Source organism: Stegastes partitus, unplaced genomic scaffold (assembly GCF_000690725.1).
Source record: "Stegastes partitus isolate 25-593 unplaced genomic scaffold, Stegastes_partitus-1.0.2 Scaffold1282, whole genome shotgun sequence".
In the NCBI taxonomy this organism is placed as follows: domain Eukaryota; kingdom Metazoa; phylum Chordata; class Actinopteri; family Pomacentridae; genus Stegastes; species Stegastes partitus.
In genome coordinates this window covers 181,263-207,828 of record NW_007579013.1, presented here as the reverse complement: position 1 = coordinate 207,828, position 26,566 = coordinate 181,263, and the positions used below count along the sequence as shown (strand labels likewise).

Here is a 26,566-nt window from a genome sequence, read left to right as displayed (position 1 = left end):
ACCTCAACATGTTTTTGGACTGTGTGGGAGGAAGCTGGAGAGAACCCACGCTGCACAGGGAGAACATGCAAACTCTACGCAGAAAGATCCCGGGTGTCCTCACCGGGACGCGAACTGTCGACCTTGTAGTTGCGAGGCAACGGTGGTAACTTCGGCGCCGCCTTGCAGCCCCAGAACACTGGAATGTTCGGCAAAAAAACAAACAAAAAAACCCCAAAACTTTTCCTGAACCTGACTTGCAAAGACTTTTGACATTCAGACACATTTAATGACTTAAAAAAAAAGAAATTATACATAATCTAAAATCGTGTGCAAATATTGCCACGTGTTGAAAGAAAACACATCAGTCTAACTGCAGTGATATCAATAAATATATCTCTTTATTAGTGCATTAATCAACATTGGAATGCAGTAACTGTCCCAGAGCTTTTGGAAATAGTTTGAGAATATTGCACTTCTGTTGTTCAGGATGTAGAAACAGCGTCGGGTTTATCGTCTGGTTCACACGATGATCGCCTCCCTCACTCCCTGCAGAGGACGAAACAACAAAACAAAACATTCAGCCAATCATCACTTCAGTTTACCACGATAACAAAAGTCTGTCATGTTAAAATAATGAATATTTATGCTGTGAGAAATCTACACACTGATTCAGCTTCTATGTCTGATTTCATTTTAATAATGATTTTTGTGGAGTCTTTTATGGTTCTCTGTGGTTAATTGATAAGAAATTCTTGCTTTTTTTGTTTAGAAGTTTGAGGACAGATGCTCAACTGAACTTAAGGGGTTCTTTAAATTACTTTATTCAGTGTTTAACCCGTAAAACCAGGTCTGACTCTCATAATAGTGTTAAAAGGAATCGATGTTTATCAACCAAAGGAAACAACCAAGATGATGGATTATCTTTTACCTGCAGCTTAGCTTTTAGTGTCTTATTTTAAATGTTTACTTTGGTTCAACTGAGTTACAGATAAAGTTTTTTTTATTCTGTGTAGACTCTTAGATCACACATATCTATGAGGCAGCTGTTTAGGTTTCTTGAAGACTGTTCAGCTCTCATCAGTTTTGTTGTGGCTGGTGGACAGTTCAAGGTCTTTACGATGTGGTGGGCCGTTGAGAGTCACTGAAACCTCGTGTGATCCACCTGCTCATCATGTGAGTCACTGTGGTCTCCTGAGCAGAAGTGTGACCAGGTGTTAAGCTGTGGGGGGGAGAGATCCCAGGACTGCACTGTGAGTAGCTGATAAGTGGAGCCTTGGATCACCTCTGGTTCATGATGGCTGTTTCAGTTGGCTGTAGATGGCTTTTACTGCTGTGTGTAACTGTGTACGCTACATTGCTCTGCGTACACCTGGGCGTTTGTCTCAGGCTTGACAAAGTTCCCCCTAAACGTGTTGCGACTCACACGTGACTTCATTGATTCTCGTAGTGCTATCGACTCCACAGGTGCTTAAACACCAGAGACTGTCTGCCGACCACTAAGAGCTGAAGACGCCCTTCAGATGAGAGCTGAACATCCTCAGGAAACTTAAGCAAGTGTCAGTGGCCTTTGTTTTAGCTCTTAGATAAAAAGAACTGGGCTCAGCATTCACACAGAAACCTCACGTGTAACATCCTAATTTCTCAGTTTCAATTACGTCTTTCTGAGTATGTTCACACTGTTACACATCTAATAGTTCTTAGAGGACATAAACATCTTCGGTTACTTGGAAGAATTGCTGCTGTCAGTGTGCTGAGTGTTGGATAAGATCGGAGTCTCCTGGATTCCTTCAGCCTCCCTCATCTCTGCTAAACAACGCCATACATGGAACATTTGCTGTACGTTACATTCTCTGCTGTCATGTTGTTTACCTTGCTGAGTTCAGGAAACAGTTCCTGCACGGCGATGTCCAGCAGGACGTAGGTCATCTGAGGAGATAAAAAACAATCATCAGTCAGAGAAGAAGACTTGGACTAGTGCTGCTTCATTTTACTGCATGTTGTTGTGAAACAGTCGCTGTAACGTAGAATTCAACAAACGTCTTTGGATCTCACTCGACCATTTGGTTGTTCTCTCAGCCAGATTACATTCACTATTAAATAAGTTACATACAGTCAAGCAGTGCTGCCAGTGGGACTGACGGTGGAAACAGAGTGAGATGTGTTTGTAAATTCTATTAAATACGATATTTTAGACTTTGTTGGGGTCAAGTTTTTGTTTGGCTTATTCAGAAAACGTTAAACATGTAAGAAGTTCCATCTTAATGTTGTAATAAAAACAGTCCTGCATTTATAAAAAACAAAACATTTACTTATTTTAACACTGTAGAAAATGTCTGTCCTACTGATGCATTTTTAGGACTGTAGCCTGAAGTTATACATCAATATTCCCGTTTCCAGTCTTGAAAACGAGGTGCTGGTAAAAACACTGCCTGAGTAAAGAAGAAACAGTCGACTGTGAGCGACTGTACTGAAGCTGTGGATATTTAGATTTTGCTTTAATGCAGCTTCTGTTTGTAACTTGGCTTGCAAAATAAAACATGCAAGGACATGTGTGCTGTGAAACTAAATGCTCTCACGAAAACAAACACAGCTCTTCTCGGCTCAACAACTTGTACACTGGGATGGTTTAAAAATTAATGAAAGAAAAGTGATCGCTAACTCAGCTTTCAGGGCAGTATGGAGGGAAAAGAGCAAATTAGAACGAGACCAATACTATCATGGCTGACGAGAAGCATCCACTTGCCCCGTTCTTTAAACTGCCATGTGTTATTGTCCTCCTCAGGTCCAAAGTGTCTTTCATTCCACAAGCCATCACATTCTTAAATATGGACCAGAAATAAGATCCAGCTGGTCTGGCCATAATGTGCAAAATGTGGAGACATTATTGTAAACTGTGTTTGTGGGCTAAGTGTGAAATGCCATCTCGAGTTTTTTTCTGCTGCAAACCAGTTTCCCCACAGGAACAAATAAACGTCTGTTGAGAATAGGCCTGGCAATACCTGGCTCTGATCCATGACTTCATGCCATTTCTCTGATCCATTAATTGCAGTAATTCAGCAAGAAACCATGTTATACAGCTCATGGGCTGAGACGAGTTAGATAACACAGAATTAAACCCTGCAAGATATATATAAAAAAAATCGGCTTCACAAATGTTTTTGGAGGAAGTCAATGACACACAAAGACCTCATCTGATTATTTATTCTGTCGATGGTCAGCATGTTTTCTGAAGGAGCTGCTTAATGTGTTTACATTCACTAGTTTTATGGTGTTTTTATTGCTGTTTGCAGACTCCAGCACTTCCCCTATTTCTAATCTAAGCGTGAAGGGTTCACTGGACCACGCAGCAGCCTCACTCTTTGCTCTTCACTCTCCTGACATTGAGCTCAATGAAAGTACTGATAATGCAAAATGCTGTGTCACATTAAAGAGCAGGTAAACCAGGTGGCTTTTACTGTGAACCATGGAGGGTAAAACATCACGTGTCTCAGTCTGTGTGCACATGAGCAGCTTCACAATGACAGACCTGCTTGAACATGCAACAGAAGAACACTGAGAACTACTGCCACTGAAAAGGTGAGGAGGTAAACTGTACACGTGTCCTCCAGAAGCCCAGGCACTCTCTAAACTCACAATGAATTATTTGACAGATTAGTTATTCAATACTTTGGATTGTAGTTATGCTGGGTGGTGGATTTCTCTCCTCTCTCTTCCTTCCATACAGTTAGAACCACCATTACATGTCACTAACTCTGTTTCCCAAGAGGTCCTGTCCTTGTTCTCTCTGCGGACGTCTGGATACGGAGCTTCACGTCCCTGACCTGCAGCCGCTGGCCTCACCGACCCCCAAAATACTTATCATTCCGTTCTGTTGCTTGCTCTCCATCTGCTTTCCTGTTTTCCCCATCCTCCCTCATCCCCACTCTCACCCAACCAGTGGAGGCAGATGGCCGTCTTCCCTGAGCCTGGTTATGCCGGAGGAGTTCGTGTGGCTGTTCACTAAGAGTACACACCTGCTTAACCTCAGGTGTCACAAAATGCACCGGAGGGTAATCTTCCCCAAACCACTACTGCCTGCAGATGTGTCTGTTGTTTTGCCCCCTGCACCTGCTTCCCCCACAGGTACACGTTTTGCTGTTTACCTGCTTGTTGAGGAGCGGCTGCTGCAAACCGTCGAAGAGGAGCTGGATACCTTCATATTTTGCCTCCTCGCCGATGCATTTTCCGACAAAGTCTGAAATCAAACGCACATTTTTAATGCATTCAACATTGGCAGCATGAAACAGTTCATGTTTTGGCAGAGAATGTTATAGTCCTGATGAGCACAATAATAAGGAGCCGTATTAGTATTATTAAACTGATGACATTTTTACGGACGCTCAGACACAACCATGTAACAAGAAATGACCACAGGACGTCTACAGGTTCAGTCTGTGCATTTGACTGAACATCTCAGAGTTCAAAAGTGTCATTTCATTGACAGTGTGTGTTTTAAACTTTTAATAATAAGAATAATAGGTTTACTTATAAAGCGCTTTTTAAAACACAGGGGTACAAAGTGCTTTCACATAATCCAAAAAGATAAAACACAATTTTGATAAAATATAGTACAAAGTTAATGTGATGCAATTTAAAATGAGTTCAAACAAACATGTCTCGACAGAGTATCAGCACAGGAAAGGAAAATACAGAGAGGACAGGACAGACATGAGGATAGCAACATGCAATTGCCTATAAAAGTGGGTTTTTAACAGTTTTTTTTAGAGACTCCTCAGAGTCAGCAGATCTAATGGCAGCAGGCCGATTGTTCCAGAGCTCAGGAGCAACAACCTCAAAAGCACGGTCACCTCTAGATTTAAAAAGGGAGCGAAGAACAACCAAGAGGCCTTGATCGTTGGATCAGAGAGGTCAGCTGGCAGAGTAAGGATTTAATAATTCAGAGATATATATGGAGGCTACACCATGAAGGGCCTTAGAGGTAATTAACAATACTTTACAGTTTAACCCATGTACACACTTTGATATCTGTTCCCTTCATTGATACAGACGGTGTTGTGCACTGGTTTATTTGCAAAGCATCTTTTAAACTCAAGTGCTACCAAACACCAACGTCAGATACAGGGAAAAAAACAAACAATAAAACACAACATTTTACTGACAACAGTATAAAAGTCAAAAGATAAGAAAAATTGCTCGTGAGCTAAGAATTAAAAAATAAGAAGCAGCTGGTGGTTTGGTGAGTCGGAGCTCTGCAGCAGATCGTTCAGGCAGAATTTGAGTTTAGGTGCTCCAACCAAACATGGCCGGTACAAGTGGATGATGAATAGATCACAATATGAACATAACGTAAATGAAACGTGGCGACTGAAGCAAACTGACCTGGTAAATATTTCATCATTTCCTCAAACGTCTGCTTGGCTCTGATTTGTTTGTCCTCTGCTCTTCGCTCCTCACTGTTCTCACAGAAAACGGCGTCTGCAGGAAAAAACAACAACATGAAGAGCGCCGGATTAAACGTTGATATATCAAAGCTTTATAAGTCTCTCCTCATGTCTTCCATTCTTTTTTGTTTCAGTGCTTGAAAAACAAAAACAAAACTCTTACATGCACATTCAAATCCTAGATATGACTGAAGATAGTCGTCACGGCTTTATCAGCTTTGTTGAGTTTCAAAAACAAGGATTAACAGGAGCAGTTTTTAAAGGGCGCTGAAAACATTCTTTGTCTTTAGAGCTGGTGTGGAACAACTAAAAACGTGGGTGAGACTGTGCGAGTTTTGTTAGAGGACAGACATATTCAGATCCTTTAGGAAAAGTAGGAAAAGTGAGATGTAAAGGACAGTCCATGACAAGTGCAGGTGATACAGTCAAAAATTCATTATTACAACTATTGACATTAAATGTACATGTTGATTTTGTATGGTGTGGTGTTATCTTGTCATTGTTGATTCCTAATAAATATATTAAAAGCAGCGCTGTGGTCGGTCAAACCAGGTTCAGCAGCTACAGTCGGACTTAGAAACTGCTCATAAAGACTTTAATCAAACACTTAAATGACTCAAATCTTGATTAAATATGTGACAAACTGAAATAACAGCTGAGGCCTTTTAAACTCTGCCACCTTATTTTTCACAAGCTTTTGAGCCAAATTCTGAAGTTGATCAGCTGAACATCAAACATTTATTATCATTTATCCTCTTTTCTGATTTAAAAAAAAAAAAAAAAAAATACCAAATGCACTGAAACACTTTGTTACAGTGTGCAGCACAAACGTATGTACAAGTGTAAATTATTAGTATGAGCCCCGAAAGATGACAGAAAAGTTAAGAAACTTTTCTTGTCACAAAGTAAGGAGCTATTGTTGCTGTGGTTCTCGCTTGCTTTGTGCTTTCAGATGATTATTAAGAATCGGCCGAGCAGAATTTTCACCCGGTCGGTGTTAAAGGGTGTTACAGCTGCCGGCCCTTCCTTCTTTGTTGTGTTTTTTTTTATATTATGGAAATTTCAGTGTGCCGTTGCCGGTTGTGGATTGGGCCAGGGCAGATGGGCGGAGTCAGGCCAATCACGCAGGACCCCAATGAAGACCTGCCAACTGATGACAGCAGCCTATTGAAGTGGAGGAGTCCAATTGACAGGGTGGCTGTATGCAGCGCACCAGTGCCTGATTTCACAGGAGAACTTTTGTTTTGTTATGTAAAGGCACTTTTTCCTAAAACTGTTCTTGAACAGGGCTCAGTAGGGATTGTTTTCATTTCCAGTAAAGTAGGCGCTGATTTGGTATGCTTTGATTTTGAACCCTTTTTGTTGTTCAGTTGAACTTGGTTTTTCCTTTGTTTTGTTTGGCAGCAGGCTTTTAGTTCTAAGAGCTTTTGTTTGGGTGTTTAAGTTAAAGAGCACCTTTATGCCCTGTTTCCTCAGTTTTTTTTTTTTATTAACTCCTGTAAATAAATAATTGTTACTTTTAAACCAATTACATTTGGTTCTGCTACTTTCTCGTTTCCCTTTCCTCGAGCTGGGTTGTAACAAAGGGTTAAAGTACCTCTATTTCCTGAAGCGTCAGATAAAGAGACGGCATCTCATGAACAATCTTCGGCCTCCCAGTGACCACTAATTTCAGTGGAATACCACATAACTGCAGAGTCGGTCAAAGGCACGTTGCTGTACGTGTGTCTCCTTCTGTCTCATGCTACTGATTGGTGTCTGCACTGGATTTCTGAATAGTTCAGAGAGCGTTCTTTACATTCACGCTGCCACCAGGTCTCTGAATTAATCTGATATGAGCTGCTGCCAGCAACATTTGTCTTTTGAACAACTGAGAAATGGAATAAAGGACTTAATCTGACATGATCCTACCTCTGAGCTGGGTGATGAGGGAGACCATGCGGTGCTCCTGGAGGATCTGCTCCAGTTTCGACTGCATGTACTGGTCCATGTAGGCTTCAAACGTGCTCTTGAACAGGATCCTTCCAGCGGCCAACATGTGATGCAGCCAGTCCGGCACGTGGAACACGACCCGACCTGTTGGTCAAAACACCAGCACAGACTGAAGAGTGAAAAACACACCAGACAGGCTGCAGACGATGCTTTCATTCACAGGGCAAATAACCAAAATGCAACAAAGACAGAGTTAAGTTGTGAATGTATCAGAACCTACAGTTCCTTCAGTTGTTTTGATCTTGCTTCACTTCAACTGTGCCAACTCTCATCTAATTATAATCTGCATTTAAAGCAATTATGTCTGTGACTCGGGTAATTTTCAAGGATTTTATATGATTTAGTTTCACTGTTAGTGCGTCATTTACTTCATTTTACTTGAAAACTGAGCTGAGAAAAACACAGTGAGGGACTGACTGTCTTCTGTCTCATGTACAACACTTTACATGGTTCAAAGGTTCTGCGCTACGTGTCGGTGAAACTGAGAAACTTGTCTGTAAAGGTTGCTTCCTGTTGCTAAACTTACCGACATACATCATGTAGTCATACATGCCCGCAACGGTGACCATTTCCATGAAGTAGTTGCTGTTCTGTTTAATCTCCGAACCCACCGAGATGTTTGCGTTGTTCCTGAACAGATCGGTGAAGAGCTGCAGGAGAAAGACACGCCGTCAGGAAAATGAAGAACCACACAGTCCTGGAGGGAAACTATACAGCTTCAAACGTCGCTGTTATGTTCAACATGTTTGGTTTATATGATTAATAGCAGATAATCGATGTTAGAAATGAGATGAGTTTTGTTACTAGTGTTTACTTTTCTGTTTTCTTTAATAATATTGGTTATATATGTACATTTTTTTTTTAAAGTTTACAGCCTGTTTGTTTTTGTTTTTTCTTTTTTTGTTTAGGAACCTCTACAGAACATGGTTTGATTGTTTTGTCAGTGGAACAAAAGTGTCTTTGACTTTTAGTGACTTTTCATTTTGTGGTGCTCTCTCAGTGAAGTCTCCCTTGAAAAAGAGATTTTAAACTTAAAGGTTTTCCTCTTGTCAAACAAAAAATCAATCCATTAATTAAATATGCTGCATGTTTTATCATGTGTTCCAGTAACTGTTGTGGGATGCACCAACTCAGTGGCAATGTTCAAAAACTTCACATATGATCATTCTCAGGCATTTCATCGACTGGATTCAACAAATACAGACTGATTTTCTCTGCTGTCAGTTTCTCAAGTGAATTTCCAGAAAATGTACTTTTTGCACATCTAACTGTAATGTACATTTAATGTTAAATATTGAAATTATTCATCAATCTACACTCATCAATCTAACTTTCACCAGTGGTGATCCTCCACATAAAGTTTGAATCGACCCAGCATCGACACCTAATGTCATGTTTTCTTCTTTGCTGCCAGTGGTTACAAAAATACGTGTGACACAGATTCTGCATTGAGTCATTTGGTTTCTGAACTCGTGACAGTTACTGATGACACATGTTGCACCACATGACTACGACGTGCTCCATGCAGGTGCACCACAAACGGTCCCAGAACTGTTTGATCACCCCTCACATAAAGGATATTTCATCCAGATCATCCAGCGCTGCCTGCTGACATAACTAGCGGATTATGAATACAGGTTTTAACACACTGTATGGTGCTAACAGTGCTAGTTTTTGGCCTGACATGAAGGCTTTATCAGTGAACATAATGTTTCCTGTCCAGAGGAAAAGGAAATTTCTTTCCTCTCAAATCTGATAAAATTTTCTGCAGACTGTCAGGAAAGCATCCTTCAAATTTATTTTTTCGATAAAACTAAGAGGTCAGTTTTGGAGCCGGTGTATCTGAGGAGTGTTGGGATGGTCTGAAACATTCTGCTCTAGTTTCAGGGAGATGCTTAGTTTGTGTTGAACAGGACTTATTTTACCTTCTTGTTGTTCTCTGCAGTGGGGCTGAGGATGGTCAGCTCAGGTCGGCTGGGTTTTGGTTTGGGAGACTCGCATGAGTTGAAGAAGGACTGGATGAAAGGCTCCAGGTTCTGTCCTCTCTGAAAAACAGACATCGGTAAGTTTCACTCTGTGTAATATCATTTCCACTGCAAAACAAACAGATTTTGTTAACTGGTGCAATTTCAAGCAAAAAAATGCAGTAATGACATGCTATAAAGTACACTTAAAGTGACAGGAAGTTCCTCCACCCCACTGCACAGTCATTGTTTCCTGCATGATTCTGGACTGTGGTTGTATCTTGGACAGCAGCGGCACGTTGTCACTGTACAGCACCGAACAAAGGAGGCTTTCAGACGTCAATCTGTCTCATTTCCCACACCCACACGGAGAGGTGAGGGTCAGCTGCACAACACCTCTGGGCCCTCTAGGAATATTAATTATGAACTCGCTCACATCCTCACCCTTGGTCCTCCCTGCAGACCCAATTATACACGACACATCATCTACACAGACCTTGAGAAAACATCTCCTTCATTAAAGAACAAGCAAGGTTTGTTTTTTCTGAGCTCACTTTGACATACTGTAAAATCTGTATACTACTATAACATTTCAGCTGAACACAGTGTATTTTCTTGTGCTGTGTGACAGTTTGCTTGTGTTGTTTTCTTTTTTGGTTGTAACAATGGCAGCTGTCTTTGCTCTTTGTTTGTATTGTATGGGTGTATGTGCACCTAAAATAACTCCTTCCATACATCATGAGATGTTTATTCCCATAATTATATTTGAAAAAAGGGTGGGGAGGTTTGACAAAAAGCATAAAACAGTAGAAAGCAGGAGTTGGTACGATACAGCAGACAGCCTATGAGTTTACCGTAGCGCAAAGACTGGAAACTGTCAAATATATTGTGGGTGTGACTGGAAATAAGGAAAAACAGAGGTTCATTATGAATCATCCTTGGAACAACATTTGGCTCAGCTGACACTCACCTCTTTTATCAATTTTCCTGGAACAGACTTGAATATTTTCCCTGTAAAACAAAGATTCAGTTACCAAAGTGACTGAACAGCAAACAGAAACAGTGGTTTGGTAAAATATGTGACACTTAGAAAACACAGAGGGAGCAGGAGGTCTGTAGAAGATTTTAGAAACATGAAATGTAATCAATGTAAAATGTATTAAACACAACATATTTTAAAATAAACACAGTCAAGTTTATCGAAGTGGACATTTAGGAGTAGAGTCAAAAACATAGATTTTCAGTACAAATCAATCAAGTGTGTGAAACTGTTTTATTGATTATTTCCTGCAGTATCGATACATTCAAACCAGCTGCACGTTTGCTTCTTTTCATTGACAGTGAGTTGACACACCAATACCGCAGCACACAGCCTCATTTCTACTCACTCATCCACCATGCTGCTGCTTCTCAGCCTCATCTTCTTTATGCCAGATGAACACTGTTTCATTCGACTGTTTCTCACTCATTTGTTGCTTAAAAACTTTTACTTCCACTTTAGTGCTTTTGGACTGAAGCGATTTATGGGCATTGTAACTCACTGTGGCCTCATTTTTTACTGCAAGCTGAAGCCCTGCCCTTCCATGGAAACAGCACAACCTTTACTTGGAAATGCATAAATGTTTCTTTTCTCTTATTTGTTTTGCACTTTCTTGCCTTTGGAAAAAGTTTTCATGAATGAATAAATGTACCTCGCCAAAATCATTCTTCATTCAAAATTCATCTTTTAACAAAAATCTAAAATGTCATGTCCCCGATGCTTCAGAATTGTTCCAACTGGTATTGAAGATATTATAAAATGCCAATAGTTTTTGAGGTATTGCATCAAAGTTTGAAATTTCAGTATCATGATTAAACTATTTAGGAGTGTTTAAAATAAAAGGTTTACTGTAGTTGAATAAATATAAAGGTTTTGTGTTTGACTCCAAAATTCATCAAGAATAGAAATATTTTGCCCGGTAGTTTCAAAAACACACACTCCACAACATTCACAGCATATGCACAATCACACATACAAATTTAATTAACTGTGTTCCTTTAAATTTGATATTTTATGTGAAACTGAAACTATTAATTATGTTCATTCTGAAAATCTGGTTTCTGTGGAGTTATTAATTTGAAAAATAGAAATGATAAACTCACAACATCAGAACATAATTCTCCTAAAAGCTGATACAGAATTAAACTGAATGATGAACTGAACTCTTTGTGGCAGTAACTTCAGACAGGACTGTGATGTTGGCTGAATAAATCTGCAAATGTTATCAAAGTGTTCATCATCCCCAACCTGCTGCAGGACTCAGAGGGCAACATGACACCGTCTCTCATACTTTAATAAATAATGCTCGACAGGCGTACAGTGTAAATATGTACATACCCAAGTTGACATCAGGCAGCATCCTGTCCAGGAACTGAGACTCCATGCTGTGAGGAGACAGGAAGTCTGCCAGCAGCTGACTGTTGCTGAGCTCTGGATGCTGCAGGAGTCTCTGCACACACACCGACAACAAACACATGTCAGAGTTCAGGCCGCTTCACAACTGTTCCTCTCATGAACACACATTTAAATGACTACATATTCTAAATGCCGTGATTCAGAGAAGTGACTTTTTTTGACGTTTTAAGGACTAAAAAATGACCAAATCAATTGTACAAATTATCAGCAGATGAATTAATGTTTTAGAAAGCAATAAAGGTCAAAATTTGAAAGAGCGTCTTTGTGGGAGGGAGAAACATAGAGAATACAGATCAACAACATAAGATCAAATAATACACCTTCTTCAGGATTACACATCTTAATACCAGAGTTAAACAGTTGCAACAAATTGTTCAATGTAGTTCTGTGGTCAAGTTAAAGCTGTCTGTACATTTGTACCTAACTGCAGAATAAAGATGACATGTTTAATCTTCGTGACATGTGAAGTCTTTGTGTTTGTTGTTTGAGATTAAAATCTTCATAGCTCAGGTTGTCCTGAGTTAAAGGAAGGAGTCCATTTGACTCCTTCCTTTACAACCTTGATGATACTGTTCTGTTTTACTGCCCTCTAACGCCAGGACTGAGGTCCGTGTAAATCACTTTATATCGAGTCTACAACAGCTACTTAATCCTGATTTCTACAAAGGATTATTCTGGTGTATTTCAGCCTGCTGTAGTTCCCACTGATGTGTCTATTCAGATTAAATAATCCGCATATTAAACACTATGTAGAAATGTTAGTGATTACATCAGACAAATATTCCAGGATGGAGACCTTTCATACAGTGAGCAAAATGTCCATTTCACGCGGCGAATTTCTGTATTTCCCTTCAGTCAGACCGAAAACAAAATGATTGAAAAATCTGCAGGGAGCTCAAGCTTTTTAACTACTTGTTCCCCCGAATCTCCACAGCGGGGGTAAGGAGAGCAAAGTTAGCATGACCCATCGAGACGTAATGATACGAAAGGTTGAATTAAACTGAATTCATTCTTCAGAACTTTAAAACAAACATTTTAAACTCACAACTCACACAACTCTGGAAAGTGCAAAACACAAGTACAACGCAAAATACCTGTAAATATTCCTCAAATTCTTCCCTTTTTGATGTAAGAAACTCAAAATTCTTTGGTCCGATGATTCTTTTGGATGGAAGCTGTGCATCTGCAAATGTGCCTGAAAAATATGACAAACACACGCGTGAAGCTCATGGAGGATAAGAAAAAAAGAAACAAGAAAATGGGCTATTATTCTGTAAAGTGCGAGCTGGTGTTGCCTTTAGAAGATTCAGATTGTTATTTTATGAAGAATCAACATTACCGTGAAATTCAGTGAGTTTTGATTCCAGTACGTAGAACTCCAGGTATCTTCTGTAGACCGACCACTTCTCAGTTTCATGACCAACTGCAAAAAGAAGAAGAAGAACAAATTACAAATTAAATGCTCGAACTGACTACAGAGTTTACCTGTGAGAGGAAATTTGTATTTATAAATATACCTAAATTTGGTTTAAAGGTGAATAAATATGTGTAGTCATTCAACTGTCTGCTGCTGAGATAAAGTCCTTGGATCAAATGCTGCCAGAAAGTCATACAGTATTGAAGTATCAGTGAACACGACCTCACATATGCTCATGCATTTAAACCTGTCTGCAGCTGACAAACATCATTAAAATGCAGTGAATTCTGCAGCTCTGTTTACAGACTTTGCATTAAAGATCACATATTATTGTTTCTCCTGCTAACGGTTTGAAACGTTAATATATGTTTGAATGTTCTGTTAATTAAAACTAAGACATAAGAAAACAGATGAATTGGATGACTGTGATTTCTGACATTTTTGTGAAGAAGAAATAAACATTGGTTTAAACAAGCCTGAAAGCTTTAATCTCAAGCTGGACAGTGACTTGGTGTTTGCATAAGACAGCGAGCTCTTATTGTAAGTGGAAAAATTAAGGCTCAACTTCAAACATTTCTGGTAAGAAGCTCATAACTATGTTTTATTCTGCGTCATGAAAGCAGCACTGCGTTACTAAAAATCTACACTAATACGACTCAAACAAAAGATACAGCAGTTTGCATTTTACATCCCCGTCGACTCACCGTCTTTCCTGTCGTTGCGTTCCACGTCAATGCAGAAGACAGGAATCTTCTCCTTCTTGACCATATCGTCATAGAAGTCGATGAAGGGAATGGTGATGGTCCAAGCCGACAGGTTCCTGTGAGAGCCCGGTGTACTGGCTGGCTCAGCAGGAGACTCGTCCTCCATCACAACAGTCGCCTCTTCCACCTGCAGGGACACACAAATACCACCGTGAGACTCATCTGGATCTGAAAACCCATCTGTTGATTGAGGGGAGCCTGCTGTGAAGACAAATGACAGCCTAATTACAACATCTAAAGACATGTTTTACCTCATTTAAATATCCATGAAGACCAAACAGTGGATACCAAATGAATGTCAGCTAATGGACAGATTAACGTGGTAGCATGAATGACTCTAGTGTCTCTATAAGGCAGTGATGATTTCAGGGAGCAGCTGCTGCTGTATGCGACATCAGCCGCAAAGAAAAACTCACAAAATCATCGTCGATGTCGTTCATGGCGCTGGGTGGCAGTAAGGCTCCTTCCATAGTTGTGCTCTTGAACACACCTTTGATTTTGCTGCCGATTCTGCTGATGCCGAACGACTCCCCTCGTTTTGACATGTTTCTAGTGTGAACAGAGAACATCACATCCCATCTGTTTAGTCTACTTTCAAAACATCCCTCCTCTTTGGGTGTTAGTTTTCCCTGCAGGAGTAAAATAGCATATTTACGCAGCATATTTCTCTTTGTGCTGTGACACGACAAGAGACAAACAGATAATTCTGTCAGTGAACGAGCCATGCAGCAGACGTGCAGTAATAAAGGACAGCTTCATGCTTTTTACATACACTGGACACAGCAGCACGTAGCTCCTGAAACTAACTTTATAGTTCATACTTTAAAGTTTAACCAGGTGGTTTGACTTTGAAAATAGGAAGAGAACTTTCTGACAATAATTAAACGCCTGGCAAAGTGCCTGATCGATCCGAGAAAGTCACGCAGGTTCTTACTTTTGTCTTTTCTGTCTCCACACACACCAGTGAAACCTCTGCTACTTTACAAGGGCAACAATTCAGACTTTTACAACAACTGAGATTACAGTGATTCAATAATTAATTAACTACTACCTCTAACACCGAACAAAAGACTCTTAACTAAATGTCAGGCCTGTACTGGCTTCATTTGTGGTGCTCCAGCAACAAACACTCTCCTCCACGTCGGAGACAAACGGTTGCTGTTTGTTCATAATGCTTCAGAAATATAAAGATAATAGAACAAACTAGTCTGACATCTATTGTGCATCGATATAAATAAATGTACATATATACACACACACATTATCATTATGGAGCTGCCAATTTCTTGGGGGGCATTTTGTTTTGAAAGTACACGTCAAGTACTAACAATCACTAAATGCTCAGTCCGGTTACATACTTTGACTGAATATTTACTGATTTAGATAAAATTGTGCTTACTTTTGATTGCGTGTTATTAAGGAAATGCCTTTGCAAGACAACAGTAAGCTCTGGTACATGTGGAGGAGTTTTATTTTCTGTACTATATAGAGAAGTATTTTGTCTTCCTCAGAACAAGGTGTCGAAAATCTTCTTATCTTGAAATTATACTGAAAGTCAAGGAGCGCATTTGCAAAGAGATTTCAAACGACATGCATCCCTATTTGAAAGAGTTACTAATGTTATTAAAAAGGCACTTTGATGATGACACAGTTGCACCAACTTTCCCTCCAGAGACTTTCAAATCTCAATCGACTGACCTCACCTAAGACTGTCAGCTACTGAAGGACACAGACTCAACATGAAGCTGTAAGTCAAATACGCTCACTTCAGCCTGAAGCTAGAAGGCTAAAAACGTCCCTTCCAATCATTCCCAAAGACCTATGCAGAAGATCTTTGGTTGTTTTAATGTCACCTGTCATCCATAGGTGCCCATGGGGGTCCAAGACATATGAACGCTTCTGTAGCTGTCTGTGATTTATTCTTTAGATGATCATTTCAAACATGAGCTTAAACTCAAAGTGCAAGCATCAGCACAAAATGTAAACACACAGAAGCGCCCTGCAGCAGATCATGATGTTAAGATCTGTTATAAAAGGACTTTTCCTTTAACAGCCAACATTTGTCTGATACACAGCGCAGCCTACACTGAGATATGCTGTATTGACATGCATCGCACTGCAAACTGTTTGCATCCAGTATCTTGCGGGCAGCAGACTCTGTGCAGACAGGCAGCATGCCACCGACTTACTTACCTGTTCTCTTCCATAATGAAGCTATTTCTGGAATAAGATGCACAACTAATGATGACCGTCTGGACCAAGACCTCAGACAGATGTGAGTAAAACTGGGCTGGTGTACAAGTCAATTGTATCCTATGATCGACAGTGTTTGTGTTGCTTCAGGCTAAAATATTAATTGTGAACACTTTGAAAACAAGCCTGAAGTGAGGAGTAACAAATCAAGTCAACCATCATTATATGAACACAAATCAACTTTGTTTATCTTCAAAAAAATCATACTGTTGCTCATATCATGTACATCCATTAATTTTCTACCAACAATAAAGCCATTACTGTGAATGTAGTTGCATCAGCATCTATAACTCAGCCTTTTCCCACCACTCATTTTCATCTTTAAATACAAAATAAAAGTGTAAGTTACACAACAATCCACATCACAAACCTGTTGATTCTTGAGTTCCTTGCTGGAGACTCTGCTCCCCTCAGCAGGTGTCTGAAGTACTGAACAGAGACAAGAGAGAGACGGTGTTATTGATGCACATGGAACAAAATACACAGGGAAAAGACTTCTTGTTTACATGTTTTGTGGTGAAAACAAGGTTCAGATCCTTAACTCAAGTACAAATGTAAAAAAAATATTGATAATGATGCAAGTGGAAGCTCTGCAAAATGTACTTTTGTGTCCAGATTGATCATTAGGTTTTATTTTATTGCTAAAGCATAAACGTCTTTTAATGTTGTAGCTAATCAAAGTGGAGTTCATTTCAGATACTTCATGCTTCACTTTTGTACATGAACTTGAGACAACCATCAGATTAATGCAGCACAGTTAAATGATAACTCAGTTTGAATTTCCTAATAATGTGTCAAGTACGTCTATTTGGGTCATGCTAACTTTGCAACCTTTAGGTAGTTGTAGCGTTCAGGACTAAACCAGCGCAATAAAAAACACCTGACATTTTACTAACTGCATTAGGCACAGCAAATCTGTAAGTAAACACAATACAAGAGTCAATGTCCAGATGAGAGTGGTTTGTGTAAGTATAGGTACATGAGTTTTACTGTGGTCTTACTTCATCGCTGTGACAGAACATCGGCGTGAAGACTCTCTCCAGCAAAGACAGGACGTGTTCGTACGCCTCAAACAGGCAGCGCATCGTCTGCAGCTTCACCACACCAGTGTACGGACCTTTAGCGACTGTTAGGGAAGACGACACATGGTTATACTGGCCGCTCTTTTGGCTTTGTGTTTCTGTTTACAGAGTTAGGAAGTTTAGAGTAACAGGAGAATGCTGCACAACTTTGCAGACAAACAGTTCTGCATCCTGAACTGTTTAAAGAGAAACTCTACACCAGGCTGAAGAGTTCACTTCTACATTAAATCAGTGAAAATCAGCTGCTCTAATGTATATATATTTACATTGCATGTATTTTAACAGCATCAGAGAAATCATGTTACGTGTTTTCACTATCAAATGACCAGGTTTTGTTGTTTAACATGAATTTCGAGCCACATTAAAATTAGGTGAGGTTCTCGGGCCACTTATGATCACAGTGTACATGTTCAAATATATTGTGCAAAGTTAGCTTCCAAGAACTTTATAATGCCATCAAAACAAATTTGTTCTTTTCCTGTATTTTCATCTTCTGTACGGAGCAGTGAAGTAAGCGTGCAGCACAGAAAACAAATCAAGATGTACACATTAAAAATGTCTAATTTAGAGCATCTAAACATCAGTAACATCTGCGACAATCTCCATCATATTAGTGCTAAAAAACTGTGCATAGAATCCACACCAAAAGTTAATGTACACGCAAAAGATAAAAATAATATAACTAGCCTGTGCATATGCACGCCTGCACAAAAACTCCCCTTAGAAATTGTAATTAACATAACAAGGGGGCACTTTGGCAAATGTCACATTCCACATGTTACAGTCCCATCGTTAACCATGAATGTTCAGCGTAAATAAAATATAAATACTGAGGCAGCGCTACAAACTAAACAAACACTGAAAGGCCGGCAGATACAGCAGCTGCTACTGTGACAAACGGGACGACTTGGTTTGGTGTGCAGCACTAACAGAGTATCGACGCTTACTGCTCGAAACTGGTTAAAGGATAACGATGCGTATGAACCCACGTGGCTGACTGATCTACTAACTACTGTAAATACTTGTGACAAGGATCAGTTCATCGCCGATTTATTGGGATTTTCCTGCTATAAAAACAAGTTATCCTTAAACATGCAGAGGACAGGTTGGTGCAAACGGACTACATTTTTCTTGACATAATGTTAGGCCTCTGACATAAATGAATTGCTTTATTTGTTTCCTCTTGGCTCTGACATCTGACGTTTGTTTGTTCTGCTTCATTTTTTGCACTTTCATCTCTGTATCTTTAAGAGAAATGTGTTCTTTTGTTTCTGCGACTCTGGCAACTCCCACACTTTAATTTACTATTCAATAGATTTGAAAGCCTGCTCAACCAATACATCTGGTTTGGTCTGATTACCTCACGTCATTGGCCAAAGTGAGCATTATGCAGGCACAGTAGTGTTGAAACAAACTCAGCGTGCCTCAGTCTCCTTTTATCCTCTAAAATTTCACCGTCCTCAAGCTGAGAAGCCTCTGATTCAGCTACACTTTGATGTAAGATGTATACAATTCCTTAAACATCTATATAACTATGCATACAGCTAATAAAATCACAAACTCAACAACCAACGCAGCCTTGTCCTCCAAAATCAGTATTGTACCAACACTCTTTTCTCCAGCTTTGCCAACAAATTTGACGACATTTAAAGATTATTTTAACAGTTAACGTTGGTGAGGTGAAAAGAAATCAGGACTTTGAGGGTTTACTATATACGAAAGGTAGGTCAAAAATTCAAAAATTTGCCATGTCATGCTTCCCAGGTTTGGCCTCGACATTTCAGGAGCGCTGTGGTCCTCCACAATCGACAGGAAGTGAACGTCATTCAGTCTGAGCCTCGCCTCTAATCTCTGGGGGATTGGGTATGTGGTGATGAGTCACTAGTTTAGGTTTCAGTTAATGAAAAAACACAGATGTATATAGTCAGGGTTACCTCCAATAAACAACACTGGCAATCTGAATGTTTATCATGGTTTTGGTTTATATTAGGGATGTGGCACATACACAACAGTCCTGCAGCACCCAGCACTCAAAGTGGGGTAATGACAAAGAAGTAAATAGTGTCTCACTGTTCCGTATCTCCTCCACGATGAACGGGTCAAAGCTGATCTTGTCGATGCTCTCGTCCAGGCAGTAGGTCTCATAGATGTGCAGCACCTCGCCGTGTAACCGCTGCAGCTCAGAGTCACTCAGCTCTGGACTCAGGATCTTATCATTAAACTCCTCTGGAAGAAATGAGAAGTGGTTTGATTCAGTTAGATGACATGAGAGCCCTGATGCATTTATTTAACCGAATCAAGTAGCTTTTTCTAAGAACTCAACATATCCCATTTTTCATCCAGAATCACTTTCAAGTTTTTGAGGACTTCCTTTTTCCAAGAACAGGATAAACAGGATGAAGGTTCACGAGGCCACTGAACTCCTAGAGATGATTAAATGTGCAGCAAAGTTTACGTACGAAGGTTCATCTTACCAACAGCGAGGCAGAACTGCAGCACGTGGACGGCTCCTTCCTGCTTCAGAAAGTTCATGAAACGAAAGAGGAGATCCTGCTGCTCTCTGATCTCCTTCAGCTCCAGCTTCAGCACCTACACAGTTGGAGGGTTAGTTATCCCCAGTACAGAAAACGTTCAAAAAATACTCAACAAAAACAGAGATCAACACAAATGCCTATATGATGATAGAGAGATGAAGTACGCTGAGTGAAAAAGGGCAGCAAGGGGGATGAACTAGTCAGAAAATGTAGCACAAGATCACAAATATTTCTTAGTTTTAATGTCTTATCACAGAGATATTCAGTCTACAGTGAATATTTCTTCGCTCTCTCTCACTCTCATTCTCTCAGTGATTTACTTACAGACGGCTTCTTGTTACCGACGTCTGCAAATTTCTGTAAAAATGGAACCAGAGCAGACGGAGGCTCTGTGGCTGGTTCCGGCTGGAGACACAAGAGATGTAAAATAAAAAACAATTACATCAAAAAACCTGACTGCAATCAACTGAATCCAATTAATTAGATTGAGAAGTATGAGCTGTAGAGTAACAGCTATTGTTTTGTTTTGCACTGTACTTTTTATATAATGAAACGGAGCACTACAGCAGCCGTCTTAAAACTAGATTAGGTTGCTTTTCCTAACTGGATACACAGTTTGTGCATCAGATATAAAGCAACAGCTTCACTTACGGGAGTGTCATCAACGAATATGAGCACCATGAGGTTCACAGTATCCTGAAAAACCAAGAGTGGTGGCATGTTACCTTAAAGTCATGATTTAGTCGAATTATAAACGTTGTCAAGCAAAAGTAAAGCCTGTTTTCAGAGGACAGACTGAAAAGTGTTCATCTCCTGTATTGTTTCATTACTACTCTGTGGATCTCAGCAATTGTTATTAGTCAAATAAAATCCACTAATTTCAAATTTTGAACCACATGTGCAACATGCAGCATGAACCTGCTCCACTCACAGGGTCAGCCATGAAGTCCATGGTTGGTAGAATAACAGATCCGGCCATCACCTCCCGCAGCAGCAGAGCCAGAGACCTAAACCAAAACAAGGCATAATGACAGGTTACAGCGTTCAATATCAAACTTTGGAATTTAACAGCAACTCAAGCTGCGTCCTCCCTGCATGAACTGAATAATAAGCAAACTCAAGGGGAAATAAGAGTCGGTTTAAAGCCTAGAAAACTGACAGTTCTGAAAGCTCACTTTTCATTTGCTATGGTAGAGCATGTCTGATTTTCACTCGATGTGCCCACAAAGTGCCAATCAGAATCATTTAGATATGATTATATGTGTACAGATGAGCACCACTGAGGCACTTTCATTAGTTGTAGGTCCATCAAACTGCATCCAAAGCTAAAATTTGGTCTGTGCTCATTGATAACGCCCATTTGAAACTGAAGAACTGAGAGGTTCCAGACTAATCCACACGTTTCTGATATTGAAGGCTAGACAGAATACGCTCTCCCAGAACTAATGTGCTAAACATGCTGTCCGACCACATAAGGAGTCAAAGCTGTTTATATTCGTTCTGTAGAGGGTGGAGTGAAAAGCCAGTCATCACAGAGACGGAGGACAGGTGGGGACATTGTTGTTCGCATGAAAAATGCCACAAATGCTTAAATAACAAATGAAAAAGAGAACTGGATACATCTCTTCCCTCCAATCACAACACCAGGGTGATGGAAACAGGTGGTGGTTTACTTCTACTGACCTGCAGTCTGTTGCTTTGGGAGGCATCACATATGGAAACAGCATCTCAGTCAGCTTCCTCAGGTAGAGCAGCTCATCTTTTCGGCTGTGCAGAGCGAAGTGGAGGTCAGCGCCGTATTCATCCAGAGCTGCCTGCTGTAGACCCTCCACATTGTTCACTGCACACAGACACACACAGACGTTATTGTATGATCCTCCCCTGACAAAACCCAACATCTGATAACTGGACTTAGTGCAAATTTACAAAGTAAATTGATCTGTCACAACATTTCAGCAGTGTTTTCAGCGTCACGCTACAGTGTTCTGTTTGACAGTTTGGTTTAATCTTTCCATTCTCGCTTTGTGTCCTGGAAAGTAACGCCGTCTCCAGATTACACTTTCTAGAAATGTGTTCTCTAGCTGAGTTTCTGGCAGCCAAACATGATGTTAAAACTAAAAACACAAACATAGAAATAATAGTCTGAAGTCAGCAGTTGGCATTTAAGATGTAAAACAACCCCTGGGTGGACATTCTTACCTCTTCCTTGAGCTTTTGCAATAATTTCAATGTGCTTCATTGCAGCCTTCATTACTTTGTCTGCGAACACAGTCGTGACATCAACCTGCAGGTAGACAGAACAGAAAGTACAATTTAAGAATTGTTAGACTTGAATTTAATAGTTGTTATATGGTCACACTCCCCAAAGTATAGAAGATATCAATAAAAACCAAGAGAGATGACAAGGCCCACAACTAATGACCAAGCACATTGGGAAACTATTGTCAGTTCATTTACATTATTTCCCATTTTGTCATTACTTCCTAGCAGATTATCAGCAACATAATCCAGGGCTGCTACTATGCTACATTAGTTTCATTACTGATTTATCTGATGAAAAAAGTTGCTCTCTTTTGGCTTTATCAATGACAGAAACAATTGATTATTACAATAGCTGATTATCTCTCTGCCAACTTACTAATTGTGTTTTAACTGTATGACTAAATAAGTAACACACGTCTTCTGGACTTGAACATGCAGCACAATGAGAATGCTACCACTAATCAATTAAGAATAACTGATTCATTAAGGCCTAACAAGTCAACAATAGTTAAAATCACAAAAGCATTCTGTAAAATCCCTGCTGCCTCCTGCAGGCTACAACAATTTGTAAGTCTTTTGAAAATTACATCTCAGTCAGTTTCAACCTTCAGTGCCCAGTAAGACTTTTAACACATTGCAGCGTGATGTAACAACCTTTAGCTGACTAGAACAGGGAATTTAGCATTCTGTCGCTTCTATAGATTCAGCAAATATACATTTTGAGATTAAAATCTGTCTTTTCCTTTAATTTGTCTGGTTTTGTTGAAGAGCGTTTAAGCATCACCTTCTGAGCTCGGCGAACGAGCACTGATGCGAAGAAGCGAAAAGTCATTCGCACTTCATCTAAACACGCCTCGTCATCTGTGATGTCCCTGAAAGCAGACAGAGGAGTTTAAAGCAACTTATTTACATGTGTCTATAAAACAAGTAAATACATTTAAAAATGTAAAAATACACTTTCTTGGGATAGTAACATGCTTTGGGATTTCTTCTTACCTGTACCAGGGGTACACAAAGTTCTCCAGAACTAACTCAAACACCTGCAGAACAGAAACAGCAAAAGGTAGAAGAGGTTAGAAACAACCTGATGTCAACATCTGGACATTTGACATGAATAAATTCAAAATGTGACTATTTAGATGAATCCATACACTGCTGTACCTCTGCTACTGAAGCATCCACTTTTGAATGAACTTTCAGGTCCAACCATGGTTGATAGTTTTCAAGCAGCAGAGTTGGCCTAGAATGAATAAATAAATATTGGTGTGTTGTCATAGGAGTGTGCTTCTTGAACGCATCTCAGCTCATCAAAGTTTAAAAACACAAAGATCCTAAAAAACACCAGAATGAAAAATCACTCCTGGTGCAATTCAAACACTGCCTGTCTACACAACAGTTGTGTCCTGCTGTAAAGTTAACATTAAGATTTAGTTTCCTAGTTTTGTGATCCTGCTTTTGGTTCCTACTGTTCACCTGTTTTGTCTGAGAAGGCTCCCTTAACTGACGTCTGTTCATTCTTGAACATCTGTCTTTTCCTTGAGGGCTGTGGCTGCGTCATGAATCACTGATAGTATGTTTACTGTGTGTGTGTGTGTGTGTGTGTGTGTGTGTGTGTGTGTGTGTGTGTGTGTGAGAGAGCCACTGACCGAAAATATACGCCATTAAAGTATACAGATTAAGTGACTAGAATCCTGTTATCATTTGCAATAACAAGTGGAAAACTGTTATCTGCAGTACTGCTGCGTAACATCCACTAGGTGGCAGAGAAGTCTAACATGTCCCCTTCAAAAGTTAAGTGGTGATGAAACTAAGTATTAAAGCATCACTAGTCATTCTCATTCTCCATAGTATGATCCAACATACTGCTGGTGTGCAATTAAACTCAACTTGATTGAGGTGTATATAAAGTACTATACGAATAAAGTTTGATTGATGTGTGGGATGTTGCCCATAGTTACAGTAATAAAGCAAGCAAAGAAACCATCAGCTTGAATAAAAAAGGAAATAGATAATTAGATAAAAGCAGCATAAAATACAGATACTGCAGTAACAAAAAACAGTACCATAACCGTACATAAGAAAACTATCAGTGCAAGTAAACTACTCTGAACACTAACTCCATTGACTGTTATGTTTAATGTCATTAATGTAGAATCACATTAAGTATTTTATCTGCTCAGAGATCATGTGAACGTACCGATGACGTTTGCACTTGACCTTCCCGCAGACAGCGCAGCTGTGGCCCAGAGGAAACAACTCCTGCTCCTGCCGCTGGTGGGAAAAAACACACAGACGTGAAACCATCACCAGTTAATCTGTGCACACTTAATCATGGAATATTTGTCTGTGTAAGCAACACAGGCGCAGAAAAATAAACAGGACACAAATGCTTCTCAGCTCAACGTGTTGGATGTCTCACGTACATTGTTCCTCGGCTTTACAGTAAAAAAGATGTTTGGAAGAAGAGATTCTGGTCCAAGGGAGCAATAGAAAGTGATGACACCAGCCAGGAGCGACCAGAAGACCATCAGGATGTGGATATACCTGGAGGGAGATTATTACACATCATTCAGCTACAGAGCTCCAAAAGAAGGTCACGGTAGTCGTTTAAAATGTTTTGCTTTCAACTTGAAGTAATTTTACTGTTGATTATTTTTATATTTTATGCATTTATTGTGTTTTTGTATCTTTAGTCTGTGCACAACCAGAGCACAACATGTTCTTGACGTGCATGATTGATGTTCTGCTTCTTAGAAACTGAACCTAAACATCTTGTTTTCCTGGCATCTTGGCATTTGGAAACATTATGTGTGTCAGCACATAGACACACAAATAAAACCTGTCAGCTTATAAACATTTCTTGACGAGCAGAAAAAGTGCACAAAATCTGTGGTTGTTTCAGCTTCAGTTAACTTATCACTAAAGTTACAAATATTTGAACGGAAAGAATAGGATTTTTGTATATTTTGCACACTAGTCTACAAAACACTAAGGTTTAGTTTAGTTTATTTAGATCCCCATTAGCTGCAGCAAAGCCACAGCTATTCTTCCTGGGGTCCAACAGACTTACATATACAAGAAAACAGAAAACATTATAAAAGCAAAACAAAAGCCAAGTGATCTTTACACTTCCTCCCATCTTGATATACACAATATAAGAAACTATGTCATCAGGTATGGTGCAAAACAATAAACAACAACAAGCTTTAATAACCTCACAATCACACTGCAACATAATAAATAATGAGTATTTTAAGGGTTTTTTGGAATGTCAGCAGCACATCTTAAAAAAACTAACGTGAATTTGCGGCTAATTAATCAGAGTTAAAAAGCTGTATTCAACAAGGGTATGGATAGACAGACAGACACTTTATGACTCCATGTGAAAATTAGACTCTATGACACTACCAGACAGGAGACATGACTGAGTTCACATAACATTCAGCAGAAAAGATCTGACAGTCATGTGAACCAGTTATGGTTATCAATCATTGCTATACCTTAGAGGACAGGGGCGATGGTGCTGTCAGAGCTGAGCACATCAATTTGTTTTGGAAAATGTGACATTCAAAGTCGTCAGCTGTGTGAACACATGCAGATTTTTACAGGGAACAGAGGTATAAAGTTTACATTCTGGAAAGTTGAATACGCCGAATTAGCTAATAACAGTTGCTTCTTGCTATGAACTATTATACGTACCGGAAACTATCGCTGCATTACTTTAAAACTGATGAAATCTTTAAAACCTGCTTATTCTCAAGCAGCTTCTGAACTGTTCCCACGGCACAGTCTCCGATAACACGGGCAGGTCACGCTCCGCCGGACATCACATGACCCGCCACCCAGTCCCTATCTGATAAACTGAGCGTGTCTTCTGTTTGAATTTGACACGTTTTCACCGATTCTCACCTGTTGAGCAGCACCGTGAGCAACACCATGGAGAGCAGCAGGAAGCAGGACAGCGGGTACTGACGGCCGGCTTCCCGCAGGACGTCAACCTTCAGCCCCCGCTTCAAATCCTCCACATACGTAAAGATACCTGGCATCCTCTCACCTGTTGAACACCAAACTTTGAAAAAAACATGTGTCAGGACAAGTTAGCCGTAAAGGCATGTTTAAGAAGCCTTTATTTCGCAGTTACATCGCCTCACAGTGACATTAACCGTTTAAAGAGCGGCAGACAGTTAGCCCGAGCACTTTTAGCTAGCTAACAGTTAGCTTAGGATGGAGCTTCAACTTACAGCGACAGAACTAACGAAGCGCTTCTTCATGTGTTAAAACACATCTTATCCACAGGCGGAGTCCTCGGCGGGAGCCCAGACTGGTCCCGCATTCAAATTACTTTCCTCTAAAGTTTTTTTTACTTCATGTTTTCCATGTTTGAAAGTCCCGACCGACTTCCTCCGCAGATGGAATGTTT

At 39.9% G+C, this 26,566-nt stretch overlaps 1 protein-coding gene across 3 annotated transcripts; it reads right to left on the bottom strand.

The window, feature by feature from the left end:
* Window positions 1-353: 353 nt before the first annotated feature.
* Window positions 354-26,566, bottom strand: LOC103369404 (sorting nexin-14-like). 3 transcript variants are annotated; one of them, XM_008298110.1, is made up of 30 exons: window positions 26,388-26,566; window positions 26,056-26,215; window positions 24,570-24,690; window positions 24,344-24,417; window positions 23,308-23,386; window positions 23,143-23,186; window positions 22,931-23,018; window positions 22,084-22,168; window positions 21,568-21,724; window positions 20,816-20,891; window positions 20,536-20,580; window positions 20,209-20,289; window positions 19,825-19,939; window positions 19,421-19,576; window positions 17,270-17,394; window positions 16,639-16,697; window positions 16,209-16,235; window positions 14,432-14,564; window positions 13,956-14,142; window positions 13,174-13,257; window positions 12,929-13,029; window positions 11,757-11,868; window positions 10,350-10,390; window positions 9,341-9,460; window positions 7,942-8,065; window positions 7,335-7,499; window positions 5,362-5,457; window positions 4,125-4,216; window positions 1,852-1,908; window positions 354-528 (listed from the first exon to the last, which is right to left on the bottom strand). In XM_008298110.1, exons 2-30 carry the CDS (start codon window positions 26,190-26,192, stop codon window positions 502-504), a joined length of 2,808 nt encoding a protein of 935 aa, XP_008296332.1. In that variant the 5' UTR covers window positions 26,193-26,215; window positions 26,388-26,566; the 3' UTR covers window positions 354-501. The 3 variants fall into 3 exon arrangements, with proteins under 3 accessions (XP_008296332.1, XP_008296333.1, XP_008296334.1); XM_008298111.1 differs by having other exon boundaries at window positions 26,056-26,200; XM_008298112.1 differs by lacking the exon at window positions 16,209-16,235.